The sequence below is a fragment of the Bos taurus genome, chromosome 19 (genome assembly GCF_002263795.3).
Source record: "Bos taurus isolate L1 Dominette 01449 registration number 42190680 breed Hereford chromosome 19, ARS-UCD2.0, whole genome shotgun sequence".
NCBI lineage: Eukaryota > Metazoa > Chordata > Mammalia > Artiodactyla > Bovidae > Bos > Bos taurus.
The window spans coordinates 42,920,081-42,938,818 of NC_037346.1; the positions used below are offsets into that span (position 1 = coordinate 42,920,081).

An 18,738-nucleotide genomic window follows, 5' to 3' on the forward strand; every position below is an offset into this window, starting at 1 on the left:
TTCAAATAATAAATGGGCCCAACAAAATTTGACTCTGTTCTTTAAACTAACTTGTGTTTTAGGAAGGGGTAGGGTAGGGAAAGCTAAAGTGAGTTGAGACATGGGCTTGGGGGCTCAATTTTCTCAAGTGTTTGAATCCAGAAAAATGGGTGTGGCCTTTGGTGATCCCTTTGCCTCCTCTTGTCTGTACATATACAAGAAAAATGTTAAACCTCAGTCAATTTCTCTTTTGCATCTCTCACTCACTCTCTCTGTCTGTCTCTCTTCAAAGACGGGGAATGAGAAGCAATGGGGAGGGGTGACTTCTACCTGCTGGAAGCCCAGGCAGGGCTGGGAGGTGAAGGACAGGAAATAGATTTCAGATGCTGCTCAGCTTCTGACCTGAGGGAGTCACATCCAGGGGGCACACACAGCACAGAAGCTTCTGCTCCTTTCTGTCCTGCTTCAAGCCCAGGTTCACTGCTGGGTCAACAGTGGATGGAGATGAGTCCATGAGCTGGAGAGAAGCTAGGTTCTAAAGAACAGAGAGAAAGACCTTAGTCGGGAGAGAGGGCCCGTGACAGCTGGATGCATTTATAACTTGGCCCAGGGTGCAAGTTCACAGCCAGGGTTCCAGGGACCCTGACCTGTGATGATCCACCAGTCCTGCTCGTGGGACAGGGAGAGAGTCTTTCTTACATTACTGCAGCTCCCAACTCCCTCTAGTTTGCTACTGGTTCCACCCCTCAAATGTTTCCCTCCAGTGACTCGGGGAGCTCAGGGCCTCCAATATGTTGAACTGGCTCAGCCCCTCAGTTCCCCGGCTCCTCCCTGGTGCTTTGTGTTCTCAGGATGATTCTCCAGGCTCCTGTGGGTGCCTGTAGGATTCTGGTGATGGGGAAGCAGAATACAGTGATGAGGGCTTCCCAGACTAGAGGAAGGAAGGAGCGAATCCTGCTGGAGGGTTGTGCTCAGGTGTGTTTGGCTTGCAGCCAGGTAGCCAGGAGAAAAGCTGCATCTGCATGAGGAGAGAAGCCCAAGGACGGTCCCTTTCTGCTCCCGTCACATCTTCCTCTCCTCCCTCCGGCTGTGTCTCCCAAACCCAGCCCTCCTCCACTTTGTGCCCCAACCTTGAACCTGAGTGTTTGATTTGGAACAGGAAGACAGAGGCTGACGTGGACCACTTAAAGTCCAGGTTTCTACCTCAGTCCCACCTCCTGAGCCTGGTTTGACCATTGCCTGCCCCCAACTTCCACTCCCTGCCAACCTTCTCTCCTTGGCTGCTTGTCTTGAATTTACCCATCATGCCATCACCCAGAAGGACCACCGAGAGCCAGGAACCTCCAGAGACTGAAAGAGGCATTGAGCACCCAGGTACTGTCTGTCTATCTTGCATTCTGCATTCCGATTGAAGAGGCTGAGGACAACCAGGAGTTTTAGAGATGTTCATCTTCATTTTTCTGTCCTTGTGGACTCTTCTGGCGATGGGTAGGGAGGAAGGTGGTGCTGGGAGTGAGGAGGGAGTTGGGAAGCAATGTCATCCCAGCCTGCCTCCCCGCTGCCCCTCCGGATCCCCCAGTGACCAGCCCTGGACACACCCTGACCAGAGCCAGCTGTTTGCAGACCTGAGCCGAGAAGAGCTGACAGCTGTGATGAGCTTCCTGACTCAGCAGCTGGGGCCAGACCTGGTGGATGCAGCCCAGGCCCGACCCTCAGACAACTGTGTCTTCTCGGTAGAACTTCAGCTGCCCCCCAAGGCTGCAGCCCTGGCCCACCTGGACAGGGGGAGCCCCCCACCTGCCCGGGAGGCACTGGCCATTGTCTTCTTTGGCAAACAACCCCAGCCCAATGTGACTGAGCTGGTGGTGGGGCCGCTGCCCCAGCCCTCCTACATGCGGGATGTGACCGTGGAGCGTCATGGGGGCCCCCTGCCCTATTACCGACGCCCCGTGCTTCTCCGAGAGTACCTGGACATAGACCAGATGATCTTCAACAGAGAGCTGCCCCAGGCTGCTGGTGTCCTGCACCACTGCTGCTCCTACAAACAAGGAGGACAGAAACTGGTGACCATGAACTCAGCTCCTCGTGGAGTGCAGTCAGGGGACAGGGCCACGTGGTTTGGCCTCTACTACAACATTTCTGGGGCTGGGTTCTTCCTGCACCCTGTGGGGTTGGAGCTGCTGGTAGATCACAAGGCTCTGGACCCTGCCCAGTGGACCATCCAGAAGGTGTTCTTTCAAGGCCGCTACTATGAGAGTCTGGCCCAGCTGGAGGAGCAGTTTGAGGCTGGCCAGGTGAATGTGGTGGTGATCCCAGACAATGGCACAGGTGGGTCCTGGTCCCTGAAGTCCCAGGTGCCCCCAGGTCTGGCTCCCCCTCTGCAGTTCCATCCTCAGGGGCCCCGCTTCAGGGTCCAGGGCAATCGAGTGTCCTCCTCATTGTGGACTTTCTCCTTTGGCCTCGGAGGTTTCAGTGGTCCTAGGATCTTTGACATCCGCTTCCAGGGGGAGAGAATTGCGTATGAAGTCAGTGTCCAGGAGGCCTTGGCCATCTATGGTGGAAATTCTCCTTTTGCCTTGAGAGGCCGGTATGCAGATGCCAACTTTGGTTTGGGGTACTTTTCCACGCCCCTGAGCCGTGGGGTGGACTGTCCCTATCTGGCTACCTACGTGGACTGGCACTTCCTTCTGGAGTCCCAAGCCCCCAAGACACTACAAGACGCCTTTTGTGTGTTTGAGGAGAACAATGGCCTGCCCCTAAGGCGACACCACTCAGATTTTCATTCCCACTATTTTGGGGGTGTTGTGGAGACAGTGCTGGTCTTCAGGTCTGTGTCCACGATGCTTAATTATGACTATGTGTGGGATATGGTCTTCCACCCCAATGGGGCCATAGAAGTCAAATTCCATGCCACAGGCTACATCAGCTCAGTGTTTCTCTTTGGTGCTGCCCGAAGATATGGAAACCAGGTCCGGGAGAACACACTGGGCACTGTCCACACCCACAGTGCCCACTACAAGGTGGATCTGGATGTGGGAGGTAAGACATGCTGGCAGAGGCAACGATTCCAATACAAGAGTCAGAAGTCTTAAGCCTAGATTTAAAAGTTTTCATTGTGCCAGTTCCTTGGTTGTCCAGTGGTTAAGACTCCACATTTCCACTGCAGGAGGCAGGGTTCCATCCCTGGTCAGGGTGCTAATATCCTGCTTGTTGGGAGGCCAAAGAGAATAAAAATCTCTTTGAAACATTAAAGATGTAAATATGAATAAATATGAAAGTCATCGAACTCCTCAGAGATTTTCAACCTTAGATAGTTATTCCCTCATGCTTAAAAAAATAATTCTTTCCTTTTTCAAACTGTGCACCTGCAGTTCTAGACTATATCATGGTGTGTGCTACATAGGATACTACACAGTGGTGGTTTAGTTGCTCAGTCGTGACCAACTCTGCGACCCCATGGACAGTAGCCCACCAGGCTCCTCTGTCCATGGGAGGAGGCAAGAGTACTGGAGTGGGTTGCATTTCCTTCTCCAGGGGGTCTTCCCAACCCAGGGATGGAACCCACGTCTACTGCATTGGCAGGTGGGTTCTTTACTACTGAGCCACCTGGGAAGCCCCATGGTAAGATATACTGGTATAGATTTTTACTGAAATTTTTCAATCATAATGTACATATATTTTCTCAGTTGTAATTTCTCACATAACAACATATTACACTCATGCAAACAACAAATATTTACTGAATGCATATTTGTGCCAAGCACTGCACTAAAACAGTTTAACAAAAGAAACCACATCTCTGCTTTCAGGAGGCTTAGGTTATAATGGAGGAGTAGGGACCACATGAAGAGCTCCTGGAAAATGTGAGAGCAACTGTTTTTTTTTTTTTTTTAATTGAAGTTTAGTTGATTTACTATGTTGTGTTAATTTCTGCTATGCAGCAAAGTGATTCAGTTATACATACACATATATATATATATTTCATATTATTTTCCATTATGGTTTATCTCAGGATATTGAATACAGTTCTCTGTGCTATGCAGTAGGTCTTTGTTGTTTATCCATTCTATATATAGTAGTTTATGTCTGCTAACCTCAAACTCCCAATCATCCCTCCCCCACAGCAACCACAAATCTGTTTCTATAGCTGTAAATCTGTTTCTGTTTCATAGATATGTCAATTTGTGCTGCATTTTATTATTTATGAAATTTTTTAATTGGAAGATAATTTCTTAACAACGTTGTGTTAGTTTCTGCCGTTCGACAATGTGAATCAGCCATAAGCGCGTGTGTGTGTATACATGTATGTATCCCCTCCCTCATGAGTCTCCCTCCCACTCTTTCCCATCCCACCCCTCTAGGTCATCACAGAGCACCTGGCTGAGCTCCCTGCATTATACAGGAGCTTCCCATTAGTTATTTTACACAAAGTATTTCAGTGCTACACTCTGAATTCGTCCCACCCTCTCCTTCCCTCGCTGTGTCCACAAGTCAGTTCTCTACGTTTATGTCTCCATTCCTGCCCTGCAAATATGTTCACCGCTACCATTTTTCTAGATTTGATATATATGTGTTAATATACAATATTTGGTTTTCTCATTCTGGTTTACTTCACTCTGTATAACAGGCTATAGGTTCATTCACCTCAGTTCAACTGACCCTCATTTGTTCTTTTTTATGGCTCAGTAATATTCCATGGTGTATATGTATTACATTAGCTTTATCCATTCACCTGTCACTGGACAGTTAGGTTGTTTCCATGTGTTGACTATTGTAAATACTGCTGTTTATGAACATAGGGGTACATGTATCTTTTCAAATTATAGTTTTGTCTGAATATATGCCCAGGAGTGGGATTGCTGGATCATATAGTAACTCTATTTTTAGGTTTTAGTGTAGGAGGGTTCCCTCTCCAGCATTTGTTGGGAAATGCTTTTTTCTATTCTTTTATTCTGTTCAATATGGTAGTCACTAGCCACTTCTACTGTGTATATGTATGTCTCACATCTTCTTAATCTAATCATCAGTTGTTGCACTTAGGTTGCTTCTAGGTCTTGGCTATCATAAATACTGTGGCTATGAACTTTGGGGTGCATGTATTTTTTTGAATTACAGTTTTCTCCCAGGCCCAGAAGTGGAATTTCTGGATCACATGGCAACTCTATCTTTACTTTTCTGAGGAACCTCCATACTGTTCTCCTTGGTGGCTGCACCAATTTACATTCCTACTAACAACTTAAGAAGGTTCCCTTTTCTCCACACCCTGAGAGAAAGATCTTTATACTTATCCTCTTTGTATCTCAGTTTACTCAAGTGTAAAATGGTTTAACGGTGCATTTCTCATAAGATTGTTGTGAGGATTAGTGACTATTTGAAAACATTTTTTCTTTTGAAATAACTTTTTTGGTTTTGGCTGAGCTGGGCCTTCACTGCAGAGCATGGTCTCTTCATCAACAGGGCTGGGCTTTCTCTAGTTGCGGCTCACGAGCTTCTCTTGTTGTGGAGAGCAGGCTCTAGAACGTGAGGGCTCAGCTAGTTGTGGCCCTTGGGCTTAGATGCCCCAGGGCATGTCAAGTTTTAGCTCCTTGACCAGGGCTCAAACCTGCATCCTATGCAGTGGAAGATGAATTCTTAACCACTGGACCACCAGGGAAGTCCCTGAAATAACTTTCAGTTCAGTTCAGTTGTTCAGTCATGTCCGACTCTTTGCGACCCCATGAATCTCAGCACACCGGGCCTCCCTGTCCATCACCAACTCCCGGAGTTCACTCAAACTCAGGTCCATCAAGTCGGTGATGCCATCCAGCCATCTCATCCTCTGTCGTCCCCTTCTCCTCCTGCCCCCAATCCCTCCCAGCATCAGAGTCTTTTCCAATGAGTCAACTCTTCGCATGAGGTGGCCAAAGTATTGGAGTTCCAGCTTTATTTTTTTTTTGGAGTTCCAGCTTTAGCATCATTCCTTCCAAAGAACACCCAGGACTGATCTCCTTTAGAATGGACTGGTTGGATCTCCTTGCAGTCCAAGGGACTCTCAAGAGTCTTCTCCAACACCACAGTTAAAAACCATCAATTCTTTGGCACTCAGCTTTCTTCACAGTCCAACTCTCACATCCATACATGACTACTGGAAAAACCATAGCCTTGACTAGACAGACCTTTGTTGGCAAAGTAATGTCTCTGCTTTTGAATATGCCATCTAGGTTGGTCATAACTTTCCTTCCAAGGAGTAAGCGTCTTTTAATTTCATGGCTGCAATCACCATCTGCAGGATTTTGGAGTCTAAAAAAATGAAGTCTGACACTGTTTCCACTGTTTCCCCATCTATTTCCCATGAGGTGATGGGACCATGATCCTCGTTTTCTGAATGTGAGCTTAAAGCCAACTTTTTCACTCTCCTCTTTTACTTTCATCAAGAGGCTTTTTAGTTCCTCTTCACGTTCTGCCATAAGGGTGGTGTCATCTGTATATCTGAGGTTATTGATATTTCTCCTGGCAATCTTGATTCCAGCTTGTGCTTCTTCCAGCCCAGCATTTCTCATGATGTACTCTGCATATAAGTTAAATAAGTAGGGTGACAATATACAACCTTGACATACTCCTTTTCCTATTTGGAACCAGTCTGTTCCATGTCTTTAGACTTACAGAAAAATTGCAGACATTATAAAGAGTTGCCATACATCCTTCATTGACTCCCCTTAATGTTAACATCTTACATAAACACAGGACAGTCAAACCCAGGAAATTAACATGATTACGATATTATAAATGGCAGACCTGATGAAAATGTTATCAGTTCTTCCACTGATTTCCTTTCTCTGTTTCAGGATCTAAACCAGCATCCCACATTGCGCTTAGATGTCCTATCTCTTTGTCGTCTTCTTCAATCTGCAGCAGTTCCTATTATTTATCTGTTTGGCTGCGTCCAGTCTTAGTTGCAGTACGTGGGATCATCACTGCATCAAGCAGGATCTTTTTTGCAGCCCACAGGCTCTCTTGTTGTGCCAGGCACTCTAGGACATGAGGGCTCCGTAGTTGTGGTGCGTAGGCTTCCTTGCCCCACAGCACATGAGATATTAGATGGGATTTTTGATTCCCCCAACCAGAAATCAAACCCACATCCCCTGCATTGTAAGGCTTAACCACTGGACCACAGTGAAGTCCCAGGAACTGACACTTTAGAAGATACTAGTCAATCATTTTGTAGAATGTCTTTCATTGGGTTTTCTCTGATACTGTCTCAGTATTAGATTGAGCTTGTGTTTTTGTTTTCATGGAGTTTCTTGGGTAAGAAAACCACAGGAATGACATTACACCCTTCTCAGAGCATCGTATCATGGGATACATCATGTCCTTATGTCTTATCACCAGTGATGGGGGACTCAAGCAGTTGGTTAAGGTGGTATTTTCCAGCTACCTCATTGCAAAAGTTACTGTTTTTCCACTTGCAGTTAACAAATATTTGGGGTAAATTTTTGATGCTGTGCAAATGTACTATTTCTTTTCTTCTCAAGCTCTTTCTTCTCAAACTCTTGCCTACGAATATTAGCAACTATTGGTGGATTTTTCCTGCAACAGTGATTATTACTGTGTCATTTACATTTTTCTCTTTTTCTTTATACATTTATTCATTGGAATTTTCCATAAGAAAGTGTTGTCCCTCCATTTTATTTCTATATATAATTATTTATTCATAACTGTATGAACTCATGGATATTTTATTCTAAGGGTTAGAACCCCCTACTACCGTTTATTTTTTTCCCTAAATTGTTCCAGCTTTGGTCATTGGGAGGGCCTTCAGGTTGGTTTCTGTGTCCTGCTGACATGACTCCCTCCTTTTTTGAGCACTTCTTTACTCTCTGGCACCACAATATGTTTCTATTCCATCTCGTATTTTCCCTCTTCTAACCCTTGATTCAACCACTTCTCCAAGAATCTCTGGTTTCTTTTATTGGAGAATAGTATTTAGAAATCAAGATCTGGGGAGCAGATATGCTCATTATTCCTGGGATGTCATTGCTTTCAGGGTCACTTATTGGACTTAACTAGAAAATATATGTATGTATTCTGACACACATGTCTCTCTTTATCTCTACATCCAAACTAGGACAACTCTTTTTTAAAAAATGTATGTACTTGTCTATTTGTGGCTATGCTGTGTCTGTTGCTGTGTGTGGGGTTTCTCTAGCTGCAGTGCCTAGGCTTCTCACTGTGGTGGTTTCTCTTGTTGCAGAGCACAGACTCTAGAGTGCAGACACAGTAGTTGAGGTGCACGGGCTTAGTTTCCCCAAGGCATGTGGAATTTTCCCAGACTAGGAATTGAACCCATGTCCCCCGATTGGACAGGGAAATCCTTTTTAAAGACAAACAAACAAACAAACTTTTTATTGGAGAATAACTGATTAATAGTGTTGTGATAGTTTCAGGTAGATAGCAAAGGGACTCAGCCATACATATACTTGTATCCATTCTCCCTCAAGCTTCCTGCCATCCAGGCTGAAAAATATTTATGTATTTACTTATCTATTTGGCAGCACCAGGTTGCATGTGAGTTCTTAGTTGATTCATGTGTATCTAGTTCCCTGACCAGGGATCAAACCTGGGCCCCCTGCATTGGGAGCTTGAGTCTTAGCCACTGGACCACTTGAGAAGTCTCTATGGCAAACCTTAAAGCACATGTAATGGTGCCTGATACGCATGGAAAAGTATTAGCTATTATTGTTAGTATTATCCATATGAGTTTGCTTGTACGGCTGTACCAGAAAAGAGAACTCTTGGCCTGTAGTTATCATCTATAAGTAGAAAGGCTTCACCGGTGGCTCAGATGGTACAGAATCTGACTGCAAGGCAGGAGACTCTGGTTCGATCCCTGGGTTGGGAAGATCCCCTAGAGAAGGGAATGCTTACCCATTCCAGTATTCTTGCCTGGAAAATTTCATAGACAGAGGAGCTTGGAGACCTACAGTCCATGGACTCACAAACAGTCAGAAATGACTGAGCAACTAACACACACATAAGCAAACAATGTGGAGTGTGGACTAAGAGCAGTAATTCACAAGAGGAAACTGAGGCTTTGCTTAATCAGTCTCTGCTCTCTCTAATCTTTTGAAGGTATGGAGGGAGCTTCCGGCATGTTTTGGTTTACTGTTCTTTGGTCTCAGATCACTTAAGTTGACTCCTAATGTGGAACCTAGCTGGACTCCAGTAAATTCGTTTAAAACAAATATGTAGGCAACATACTGTGCCTAATTCTGTGCCAAACCCAAAACAATAGAAAACACCACTGAGCTCCAGCGGTGTTGGGCCTGGGGGCTGACTTTCCTCCCGCTGGCCTGCATGTCTGCTGGCCATGGGTGGTGGAGCCACTTGATGTTGGTTTCCTCTGGGTACTCATGTATAGTCAGTGTAGGACCAGACTGAGACCTAGGTCTCCGGCATTCCCATGAAACTAACCACGTGCCCTTGGTGACAAACCGGGGCACATCTAAGCCTCAGTTGTCCCATCCATAAAATGGGTTGTTGTGTAAGTAAAGCATCAATCCATGTAAAGCCCTCAGCACACTGCCTGTGTAGAACTCCTGCAAGTTCAGTAAATTGAGCTACTGCTGTGATTATGTTCATGAGAGAGCAGTTCTAATGATGGAGCTTCAGATATGATATGCAGACCTTTTCCTCAGGTCAGAAAGAACCTGACTCTGCACATCGCCTGCTAGACTGCTCCAACCTCAGGTAAACTACCCTACCTTCAGCTCCTCAGAAGGAGAAGGTCAATGGAAACTCAGTCGTAGGGCATCTGGGGTTATTACCAGAGATGACGTCCAGAAGGAAAACCTTCTCCAAATCTCTGGATCAAGGACATTCTGGGGAGAGGGGAAGGAAGCAAGGGACACGCTCAGTCTGGCCTTGTCTTTGGCTCCTACTCTGAAGCCAGGAGCAGGCAGACTCCAGAGGGGGCAGTGTGGCTGCCTGACTAGCTCTTGCTCCTCCCTTCTCCCCACTCCACTTCCGCAGGACTGGAGAATTGGGTCTGGGCTGAAGACATGGCTTTTGTCCCCATGGTGGTACCCTGGAGCCCCGAGCACCAGATACAGAGGCTGCAGGTGACCCGGAAGCAGCTGGAGACCGAGGAGCAGGCTGCCTTCCCCCTGGGAGGGCCCTCCCCTCGCTACCTGTACCTGGCCAGCAACCAGAGCAACAAGTGGGGGCACCCTCGGGGCTACCGCATCCAGACCGTCAGCTTTGCTGGGGGGCCGCTGCCCCAGAACAGCTCCATGGAGAGAGCCTTCAGCTGGGCAAGGTGAGCGATGGGATGTAAGGGAGGCATTGGGGGAGGTGGATGGTACAAAAGGCTACGTGTTGCTGGGAACCCAGGTTCCCCACCTCCTATGGGAGTGTGTACACACTCACAACCGCACATTCTCACACACATGCATTCGTACAGCCACAATCTTAGGCTGCTCAAATTGAAGCCTACTGGGTGAATGGATGAATGGAAAGATAGATACTGAATTAAATGGAAAAAAACGTTTAAGGCATCAGTAGAATCTATGAGGTGGGTATGTGGGTGTTCACTATACTCTTTCAAGTTTTCTGTATGTTTAAAATGCTCATAATCAAGGTTGGAGAGGAGAGACTTCCCTGGCAGTCCAGGGGTTAAGACTTCACCTTCCAGTGCAGGGGTTGTGGGTTTGATCCCTGGTCAGGGAGCTAAGATCCCATATTTCTCGTGGCCAAAAAGCCAAAACATGAAACAGAAGCAAGATTATAACAAACTCAGTAGACTTTTAAAAAATGGTCCACATTAAAAAAAAAACATATAAAAAAAGATTGAGTCAAAATAGTTATTAAAAAGTCTGTAAACAAATGCTGGAGAGGGTGTGGTGAGAAGAGAACACCCCCTATACTACTTGTGGGAGTGTAAATTGGCACAGCCACTATGGAGAACGTAGTACGGACATTCCTTAAACACTAAAAAATAGAACTACCATATGGTCCTGCAATCCCACTCCTGGACATATACCCAGAGAAAACATGATCGAAAAGTATACATGTGTTCATGTATACATGTGTCCTAAAAGTATCCAGTGTTCATTGCAGCACTCTTTACAGTACTGTTTACAGTTAAGACATGGAAACAGCCTAAATGTCCATCAACAGAGGAATGGATAAAGAACATATGGTACACATACACAATGAACTATTACTCAGCCATTACAAGAAGTAATGGCTTCAGCTCCTCAGAAGGAGAAGGTCAGTTGAAACCCAGCCACATAAAATAATAATTTAAGGAGTATGCTCAACCTAGTTGAATCAGATTTCTTTAAGTACCTTGGAAGAACACCCTAACATAAAATGTATGAAATTTAACCACCAGTGGTCATTTATCTCTCAATGAAACAGGGGTAGGGGCATTGGTAGGGTGGAGGACACTTGCAGCAACATGAATGAACCTACAGATTGTCATACTGAGTGAAGTAAGTCGGACAGAGAAGGAGAAATATCGTATGACATCCCTTATATTCGAATCTTAAAAAAAAAAAAATTATACAAATGAACTTCTTTACAAAATAGAAACAGACTCACAGAGAACAAACTTATAGTTGCCAGGAAGGAAGGGTGAGGGGAAGGGATAGTTGGGGAGTTTGGGATCGACATATACATGCAGCTATACTTAAAATTGGGCTTCCTTGGCGGTCCAGTGGCTAAGAATCCACCTGCCAATGCAGGGGACATAGGCTCAATCCCTGGTCAGGGAGCTAAGATTCCCACATGCTGCAGGGCAACTGAGCCCATTCATCACAACTACTGAGCCAGCACTCTAGACCTCTGAGCCGCCACTACTGAAGCCCTCATGCCTAGAGCCCGTGCTGCACAACGAAGACTAGTCCCCGCTCCCTGCAACTAGAAAAAGCCTGGGCTCACAGCAGCAAAGACCCCATGCAGCCAAAAATAAAAAAAATAAAATGGATAACCAACGAGATCCCACTGTGTAGCACAAAGAAGTTTGCTCAGTGTTATGTGGCAACCTGAATGGGACGGGAGTTTGGGGGAGAATGGATACATGAATATGTGTGACCGAGTCCTTTTGCTGTCCACCTGAGACTATCACAACATTGTTAATTGACTATACTCCAATACCAAAAAAAAAGGTTGAAGGAGGGAAGAAAAGAGGAAGAAAGGAGCATATCTCTGAGGGAGTCCTCCCTAAAATCCAGGTACATGAGATACTGAAATTGACCTAAGATGGGAATCAGGCCATGTCTGTGCCTATGCATGCAGGCCCAGAGTCCCATGTGCATGGAGGCGTGAGCCACAGTCCCACCTGAAGTCTGAACGATGGGCTAGTAGATGTTTGAAATACATGATATTGAACACATGCAGGAACTTTGTGAGAGAGAGAGTGGGAAGTGGACAGAGGATGATAAAGAGGCTGGACACCCTAAGACCTCTGTGCTCCTTTCCCCTTTGTGTCCTCTCCTCAGTGCAGCTTCAGGCAGCAGGATGGGTCGATGATCTTGTGGGTCTAATCCAAACCCCCTGCAGGTACCAGCTGGCCGTGACCCAGCGGAAGGAGGGGGAGCCCAGCAGCACCAGCATCTATAATTTGAATGACCCCTGGAGCCCCACCCTGGACTTCAGTGACTTCATCAACAATGAGACCATTGCTGGGCAAGTGAGTCGAGAGGGGGCCTGTGGGGGTGAGGGAGGAGGCAGAGGGAGCAAGCATGAGCCTCCTCACTCTCTTCCAAGTCAGAATCCTCCAGGCGTCTGTAGGACTCACTAAGGAAGAAAGTGTTATGATTTCACATTTTTCCTGGCTGATGAGCTCAGTCCTTCTGTATGAGGCCACTGTGGGAGGCAAAAGTGTCCTTAGCAGCACCAGGCCTCATGATCCTCCTTCTTCCCCCACTAGGACTTGGTGGCCTGGGTGACAGCCGGTTTCCTGCACATCCCACATGCAGAGGACATTCCCAACACGGTGACGGTGGGGAACGGTGTGGGCTTCTTCTTGCGACCCTACAACTTCTTTGACCAGGAGCCCTCCATGGATTCTGCTGACTCCATCTACTTCCGGGAAGGCCAGGATGCTGGGTCCTGTGAGGTCAACCCCCTGGCTTGCCTGTCCCAGGCTCCTGCCTGTGTCCCTGACCTCCCTGCCTTCTCCCATGGAGGCTTCTCCCACAACCAGGTGGTTCTTGGAATGCGCAATGTGACTGGGGCCCCAGAGCCAGGGAGTGTGGGGATGGGAGAGGACGGGCACTGAGCTGGGGAGTCTGTGCCCTCTTCTCCCTCCTCACACCCCGAGGTCCTCTCTCCCATCGTCCTTCCATGCCTCCCCTCCCTGCTGGGAGCACCCTGAATCTGTGATGCCTGAGACAGGAGCTTCTCAGTTCTGCAGACCCCAACCTGCTGGGTTCCTGTCACAGAAAGGAAAGGAATTGCCAGCGAGGATTCTGGAGTCATGGCTATACTTTCCCCAGGAGACTACTTTTTTAAAGTTTTTTAAAATCTTATTCTTTAAATAAGATATAATTCATATACCATGAAGTTCATGCTTTTAACATGTACAATTTAATGGGTTTTAATATATTCATAAAGTTGCATAACCATGACTACTATCTAATTCTAGAACATTTTCATCACCCCACAAAGAAACTCCAAATTGTGTTAACTATCCTTTCTATTTCCCTCCAACCCCTTCCCAATTCTACATAACCACTAAACCTTTCTGTCGCGACAAATGTACCTAGATCCTGGGAATTTCATATAAATAGATTCATGCAATGAGTGGTCTTTTGTGGTTGGCTTCTTTCCCTCAGAGTAGCATTTCTGAGGGACATCCATGCTGTAGCATGAGTCAGTACTTCATTACTTTATGGCCAAATAATATTCCATTGTATGAATAGACCGTATTATGTTTCCACTTTTTGGTTATGATGGATAATGCTGCTATGAACATGGATAATGCTGCTATTTGTATACAAGTTTTCATGTGAGTGAATGCCTTCATTTCTCTTGGGCATATACCAGGGAACGGAATTGCTAGGTCATATGGTAAAGGACATCAACCCTGAATATTCATTGGAAGGACTGAAGTTGAAGCTCCAATACTTTGGCTACCTGATGCAAAGAGTCAACTCATTAGAAAAGGCCCTGATGCTGGGAAAGATTGTGGGCAAGAGGATAAAGGGGTGACAGAGGATGAGATGGTTGGATGGCTCAATGGACATGAGTCTAAGCAGACTCCAGGAGCTAGTGAAGGGCAGGGAAGCCTGGTGTGCTGCAATCCATGGGGTTGCAAAGAGTCAGACACGATTGGGTGACTGAACAACAAATGGTAATTCTGTGTTTACCCTTTTGAGGAATCACCAGGCACTTTTCCAAAGAAACTGTGCCCTTTCCTTTCATTTTTTTGGTATAACATAGCATAAAACTTTTACTTCAACTTTTGTGCAACATACTTACACACATCATAAAATGTACCATTTGGCCACTGAAATTTTTTTATTATTTATTTTTGGCTGTGCTGGATCTTTGTTGCTGCACTGGTTTTTCTCTAGTTGTTGTGAGCGGGGGCTGCTCTCTAGTTGCAGCGCATGGGCTTTTCATTGCAGAGACAGCTTCTCTTGCTGCAGAGTGTGGGCTCTAGGGCGCGCAGGCTTCAGTAGCTGCAGCACATGGGCTCGGTAGTTGTGGCTCCCAGGCTCTAGAGCACAGGCTTAAGAGTTGTGGCGTATAGTCTTAGTTGCCCGCAGCATGTGGGATCGTCCACGCACCAGGGATCAAACCCATGTCTCCTACATTGGCAGGCAGATTCTTTACCACTGAGCCACCAGGGAAGCCCTCATTGGGCCATTTTTAAATGTACAGTTCAGGTACGTTAAGTACCTACAGAAGCTTTCTTGGGTCTTTGCTGACTGGGTAAAGCTCCTCTTCTGTACTGACTGGGTCTTTAATATGATGGTGAGGCGTCTACAAACCACTTGTTCTCTGGAGCCCCAGGACAGGGTCCCCACAGGCCTGTGTCCCAGGCCTTATAAGGTGCTTCCTTCAACTCCCTGTCACCCTGCCTAGCTCCCTCCTTCTCTCTCCTTTCTTCTCTTTCTCCTCCCCCTCCCCTTGTTACTTGTTTCCACTCTGTGGTATTTCCCTCTGCGGTTCTAGGGGAAGTCCCTGCTGCCGCAGGTCCCAAAATCCTCACCTCCCCATTTCCTCAGCTTTAGAGTCCTCCTCTGTCCCTGGGCTGAGGATGCCTCGGGCATACAGAGGTGTCCCAGTGGGGACAGTCCCACCTAATCAAGCAACAACCTCCAGGGCCTCACATCCTGGCTGCCCCTCCCTGGCCGACTTCAGATGCACATAAATAAGAACTGGGACATTTTCCAGAAAGGAGTGTAGGGCAGGAGTAAGGCCAGGGGCAGGTAGGCCTCAAAGACTGAGGTTTCTCAGATGCCTCCAGGCTAAAGGAACCCTTGTGGTGTCTGTATCTATAGTTTGCCTTGTCCTGTCTAGTGTTTTTTTCTTGAGGAGGAGACGGGGTTCTTTCCCCAGCTGGAAGCCATGACTGCAGACCCAGCCCTCGGGAAGGACACTGGCAAGGGCAGGTCCTGGCAAGAGGGGAGTTCAGGATACAGAGATTTGGGTCCAGCTCAGCTTGTGACCAGAGGGAAACCGGAAGTTCAGACTATGTGGAAATCGCATCGTTTCTCACAGGAGCTGCCTGGACCCAGACTCAACCAGGAATTAAGTTTTGGCAAAGGGACTTTCATAGAAGGACTTAAAAGTCACGGGAGCCACATACTTGATTCAAGAATATCAGCAGCGTATGGTGAAAAGTGGAGCTTCCCGGGTGGTGCTAGGAGTAAAGAACCTGCCTGCCAATGTAGGTAGATGTAAGAGACACGGGTTCAATCCCTGGGTCGGGAAGATCCCCTGGAGGAGGAAAGGACAACCCACTCCAGTATTCTTGCCTGGAGAATCCCATGGACAGAGGAACCTGGCAGGTTCCTGTCCATAGGGTTGCACAGAGTTGACTTAGCACTCAGGCACGCATGGTGAAAAGTGCTGACGGGAAGGGGTTAAAGGCAGAGCTGGTTTGCTATTGATGATTATTTTTATTTTGCTTCTCAGCTCGGGATTCAGCATTTCTTTACTCTGTCACCCCAGATGAATGTCATATTTTGATTTTCTTTTTTTTTTCTTTTTTTTCCCCTGCCCCCATATTTTGATTTTCTTGTGTTTTCTTGTTTAAAGAAATTTGAACTATGACAAGTATAAATGTCATCTTGCCCCTAAAGATGGGCGGGGCGGGGTGGGGGAGGGTTAGGGTTGCTTCTCCTGGCTGGTCCACCTCTGCTTCTCCATATACAGGGGTGGGGATAGGGGACCTGTGGCTCTAGGCTGACGTCCGTGTGGGGGAGCTCTGCTGCTGCTGCTCACTTGCTGACCAAGGAGTGTGCAATAAGGGCTCCCCACTGGGGTCAGAGGGCACAAGGGAGGCTGCACACAGGGAACACTCAAGAACAGTCATGGAGGAGGTGACCCTGTTGGAAGGCTCTCCTGGGAACACACCTTTCATCCAAAAGAGAGAAGCAAGCAGCCCAGAGAGATCCAAAGGGTCAGAGCAGCAAAGTTAGCAGGGAGCCTGGCGAGTGGGAGGAATGCTTGGGAATGTGGCCCCTCTGGGACTGTTGGACTTACACCTTGGGTACTACGCACACTCACACACACATACTCACACACAAGAGTCAGTGTGAGCTCCCTGGCCTGGCCTCTCAGGGGTGTCTGCCTCATGTCCTCGCCTTTCCATTTGGCCTGTGCCAAGGGGTGACCAGGTTTTCTCCACTCAGGCCCTGCAGGTGGGTGTCTGCAGCTTCTGCCCCGTCCCTCCTCCTTACCTGGACCCTGTGAAGGCAAAGAGCCTGTAGCGTTCTCAGTGGAGCTTGACTCTCAGTTACCTTTCCACCTTTAAATTATTTTTCTTTAGCCAACTGCCCGTGCATCTCATTAAGAAGGGTTTATATTCTTAATTTGGGTGCACATATTATTTAACATGGGGCTTTCCCAGTGGCTCAGAGGGTAAAGAATCTGCTTGCAATGCAGGAGACCCGGATTCGATCTCTGGGTCAGGAAGATCTCCTGGAGAAGGAAATGGCAACCCACTCCAGTATTCTTGCCTGGAGAATTCCATGAACAGAGGAGCCTGGTGGGCTACAGTCCATGAGGTTGCAAAGAGTTGGGCATGACTGAGCGACTAAGCAGCAGCAGCAGCAGCAGCATTGTTTAACATATGAACTACTTTGTAAATAAAATTGTTGATTAATAGAAGAAAATGAACACTGCAGAGACTTCCCTGGGGGTCCAGTGGCTAAGGCTCCACACTCCCAATGCAGGCGGCCTGGGTTTGATCCCTGGTCAGGGAACTAGATCCCACATGCCACAACTAAAGATCCCAAATGCTCTAAGGAAGATAGACAATTCCATGTGCCACAACTAAGATCCCTTGTAGCCAAATAAATATTAAAAACAAAAACAAACAAAACAAAAAACAAAACAAACAAAAAAACTACCGAAAGTTATTCTTGATGCTTGTAATAAAACAACAACAAACATACACCTTGGCCATAGTCTGTGGGCCAGGACATGATGGAGGAGCACCCCCCTTTCTCAAGGACCCTCAAAGAATATGATACCTCAGCCTCTCCCACTTCTCCCACTGAATGGAGCCAGGATGGTGGCAATGACTCTGGGCTAGCGGATTTCCATCTGCTGCCTCGTTTATTCCTCACAACTGCCTTAAGAAGCAGATATTGTTATTTCCATTTCACAGATGAGGGCTCAAAGATTCGGAGGGATTAGGTAACTTGCCCCAAGTCACCTGACTGGTAGGCAGTGGGGCTGGGATCAAACCCAGGTCTTCATGGAATAATACCTGACTCCTTCCTCTGCACCATTGCTCTTCTCCACTGCCTGGCAGCCTGGTTAAAGAATTAAACAATGTAATGCTTGAGAAGCACTTGGCACCTGATCCATGGGAAGTGACCCTCTAGGAGAAAAATCAGCACTCAGTGGACCAGAGCAGAAATCTGCAGTTGCCTTAAGGCAAAGCCTCTCACCCTTGACGGGACATTGAAATCACTGGGGAGCTTGTAAAACTCCACACACCCAGGCTGCATCTCAGCCCAATAAAATTAGAATTTCTGGAGGTGAAGCTCAGATATTAGCAGTTTTTTCCTTTCCCCCTGCTGATTCTAACATGAAACCAATGTTGAGAAAACCCCAGGACAGCAGTTCAGTTGCAAACCTGCCAGAGGAGGCTGACCAGAGAATCTAAAAAAGAATGTGGCTGTCTGAAGGCACTGAAAAGGAGCATTGCAGAGCCGCCCTGGAAGGGCCGGTCCACCCGTGTCTGGAGCAGACAGTCCAGCCCACAGCCGGGATGCGTCCAGCCCTGGAGGCGTGACAGCCACATGGATGGAGACTCCAGCCCTCTCAAATCTCTCTCATGACCAACTGCTGCTTCTGATTCGAAGTTCAGTGGGCCAGCTTCCCACCACATCTCAGTAATGGAGAGAAAACGGGCAAGTCAGTTGTAGCTCTTTTGTAGATGGTATGCATGTATCTAGTGTACATTGGTATTCTGTAAATTAAAATTGATGTAAATTGATCATTGCTATTGCTTTGACAGTTATTGGAAATGGAGACTAGCCTTCAAGTGTTACTCTGGTAAACTTGGATTTTCCCTAAAAGACCACCCCTCTG

The 18,738-nt window shown here is 47.0% G+C and overlaps 1 protein-coding gene across 2 annotated transcripts; it reads left to right on the forward strand.

The window, feature by feature from the left end:
- The first annotated feature begins 1,233 nt into the window (after positions 1–1,233).
- LOC100138645 (primary amine oxidase, liver isozyme) lies at positions 1,234–13,764 on the forward strand. Of its 2 annotated transcripts, none has more exons than XM_010816304.4 (4): positions 1,234–3,018; positions 9,988–10,273; positions 12,520–12,649; positions 12,890–13,764. In XM_010816304.4, exons 1-4 carry the CDS (start codon positions 1,422–1,424, stop codon positions 13,238–13,240), a joined length of 2,364 nt encoding a protein of 787 aa, XP_010814606.1. In that variant the 5' UTR covers positions 1,234–1,421; the 3' UTR covers positions 13,241–13,764. The 2 variants fall into 2 exon arrangements, with proteins under 2 accessions (XP_010814606.1, XP_010814607.1); XM_010816305.4 differs by having other exon boundaries at positions 1,234–2,307.
- Positions 13,765–18,738: the final 4,974 nt, after the last annotated feature.

Coding starts and splice junctions, on each gene's coding strand:
- LOC100138645 (XM_010816304.4), top strand. CDS start 1,422: ATGTTCATCTTCATTTTTCTGTCCTTGTGGACTCTTCTGGCGATGGGT. Junction 3,019..9,987: donor GGTGGATCTGGATGTGGGAG/GTAAGACATGCT, acceptor CCACTTCCGCAG/GACTGGAGAATTGGGTCTGG. Junction 12,650..12,889: donor ATGAGACCATTGCTGGGCAA/GTGAGTCGAGAG, acceptor TTCCCCCACTAG/GACTTGGTGGCCTGGGTGAC.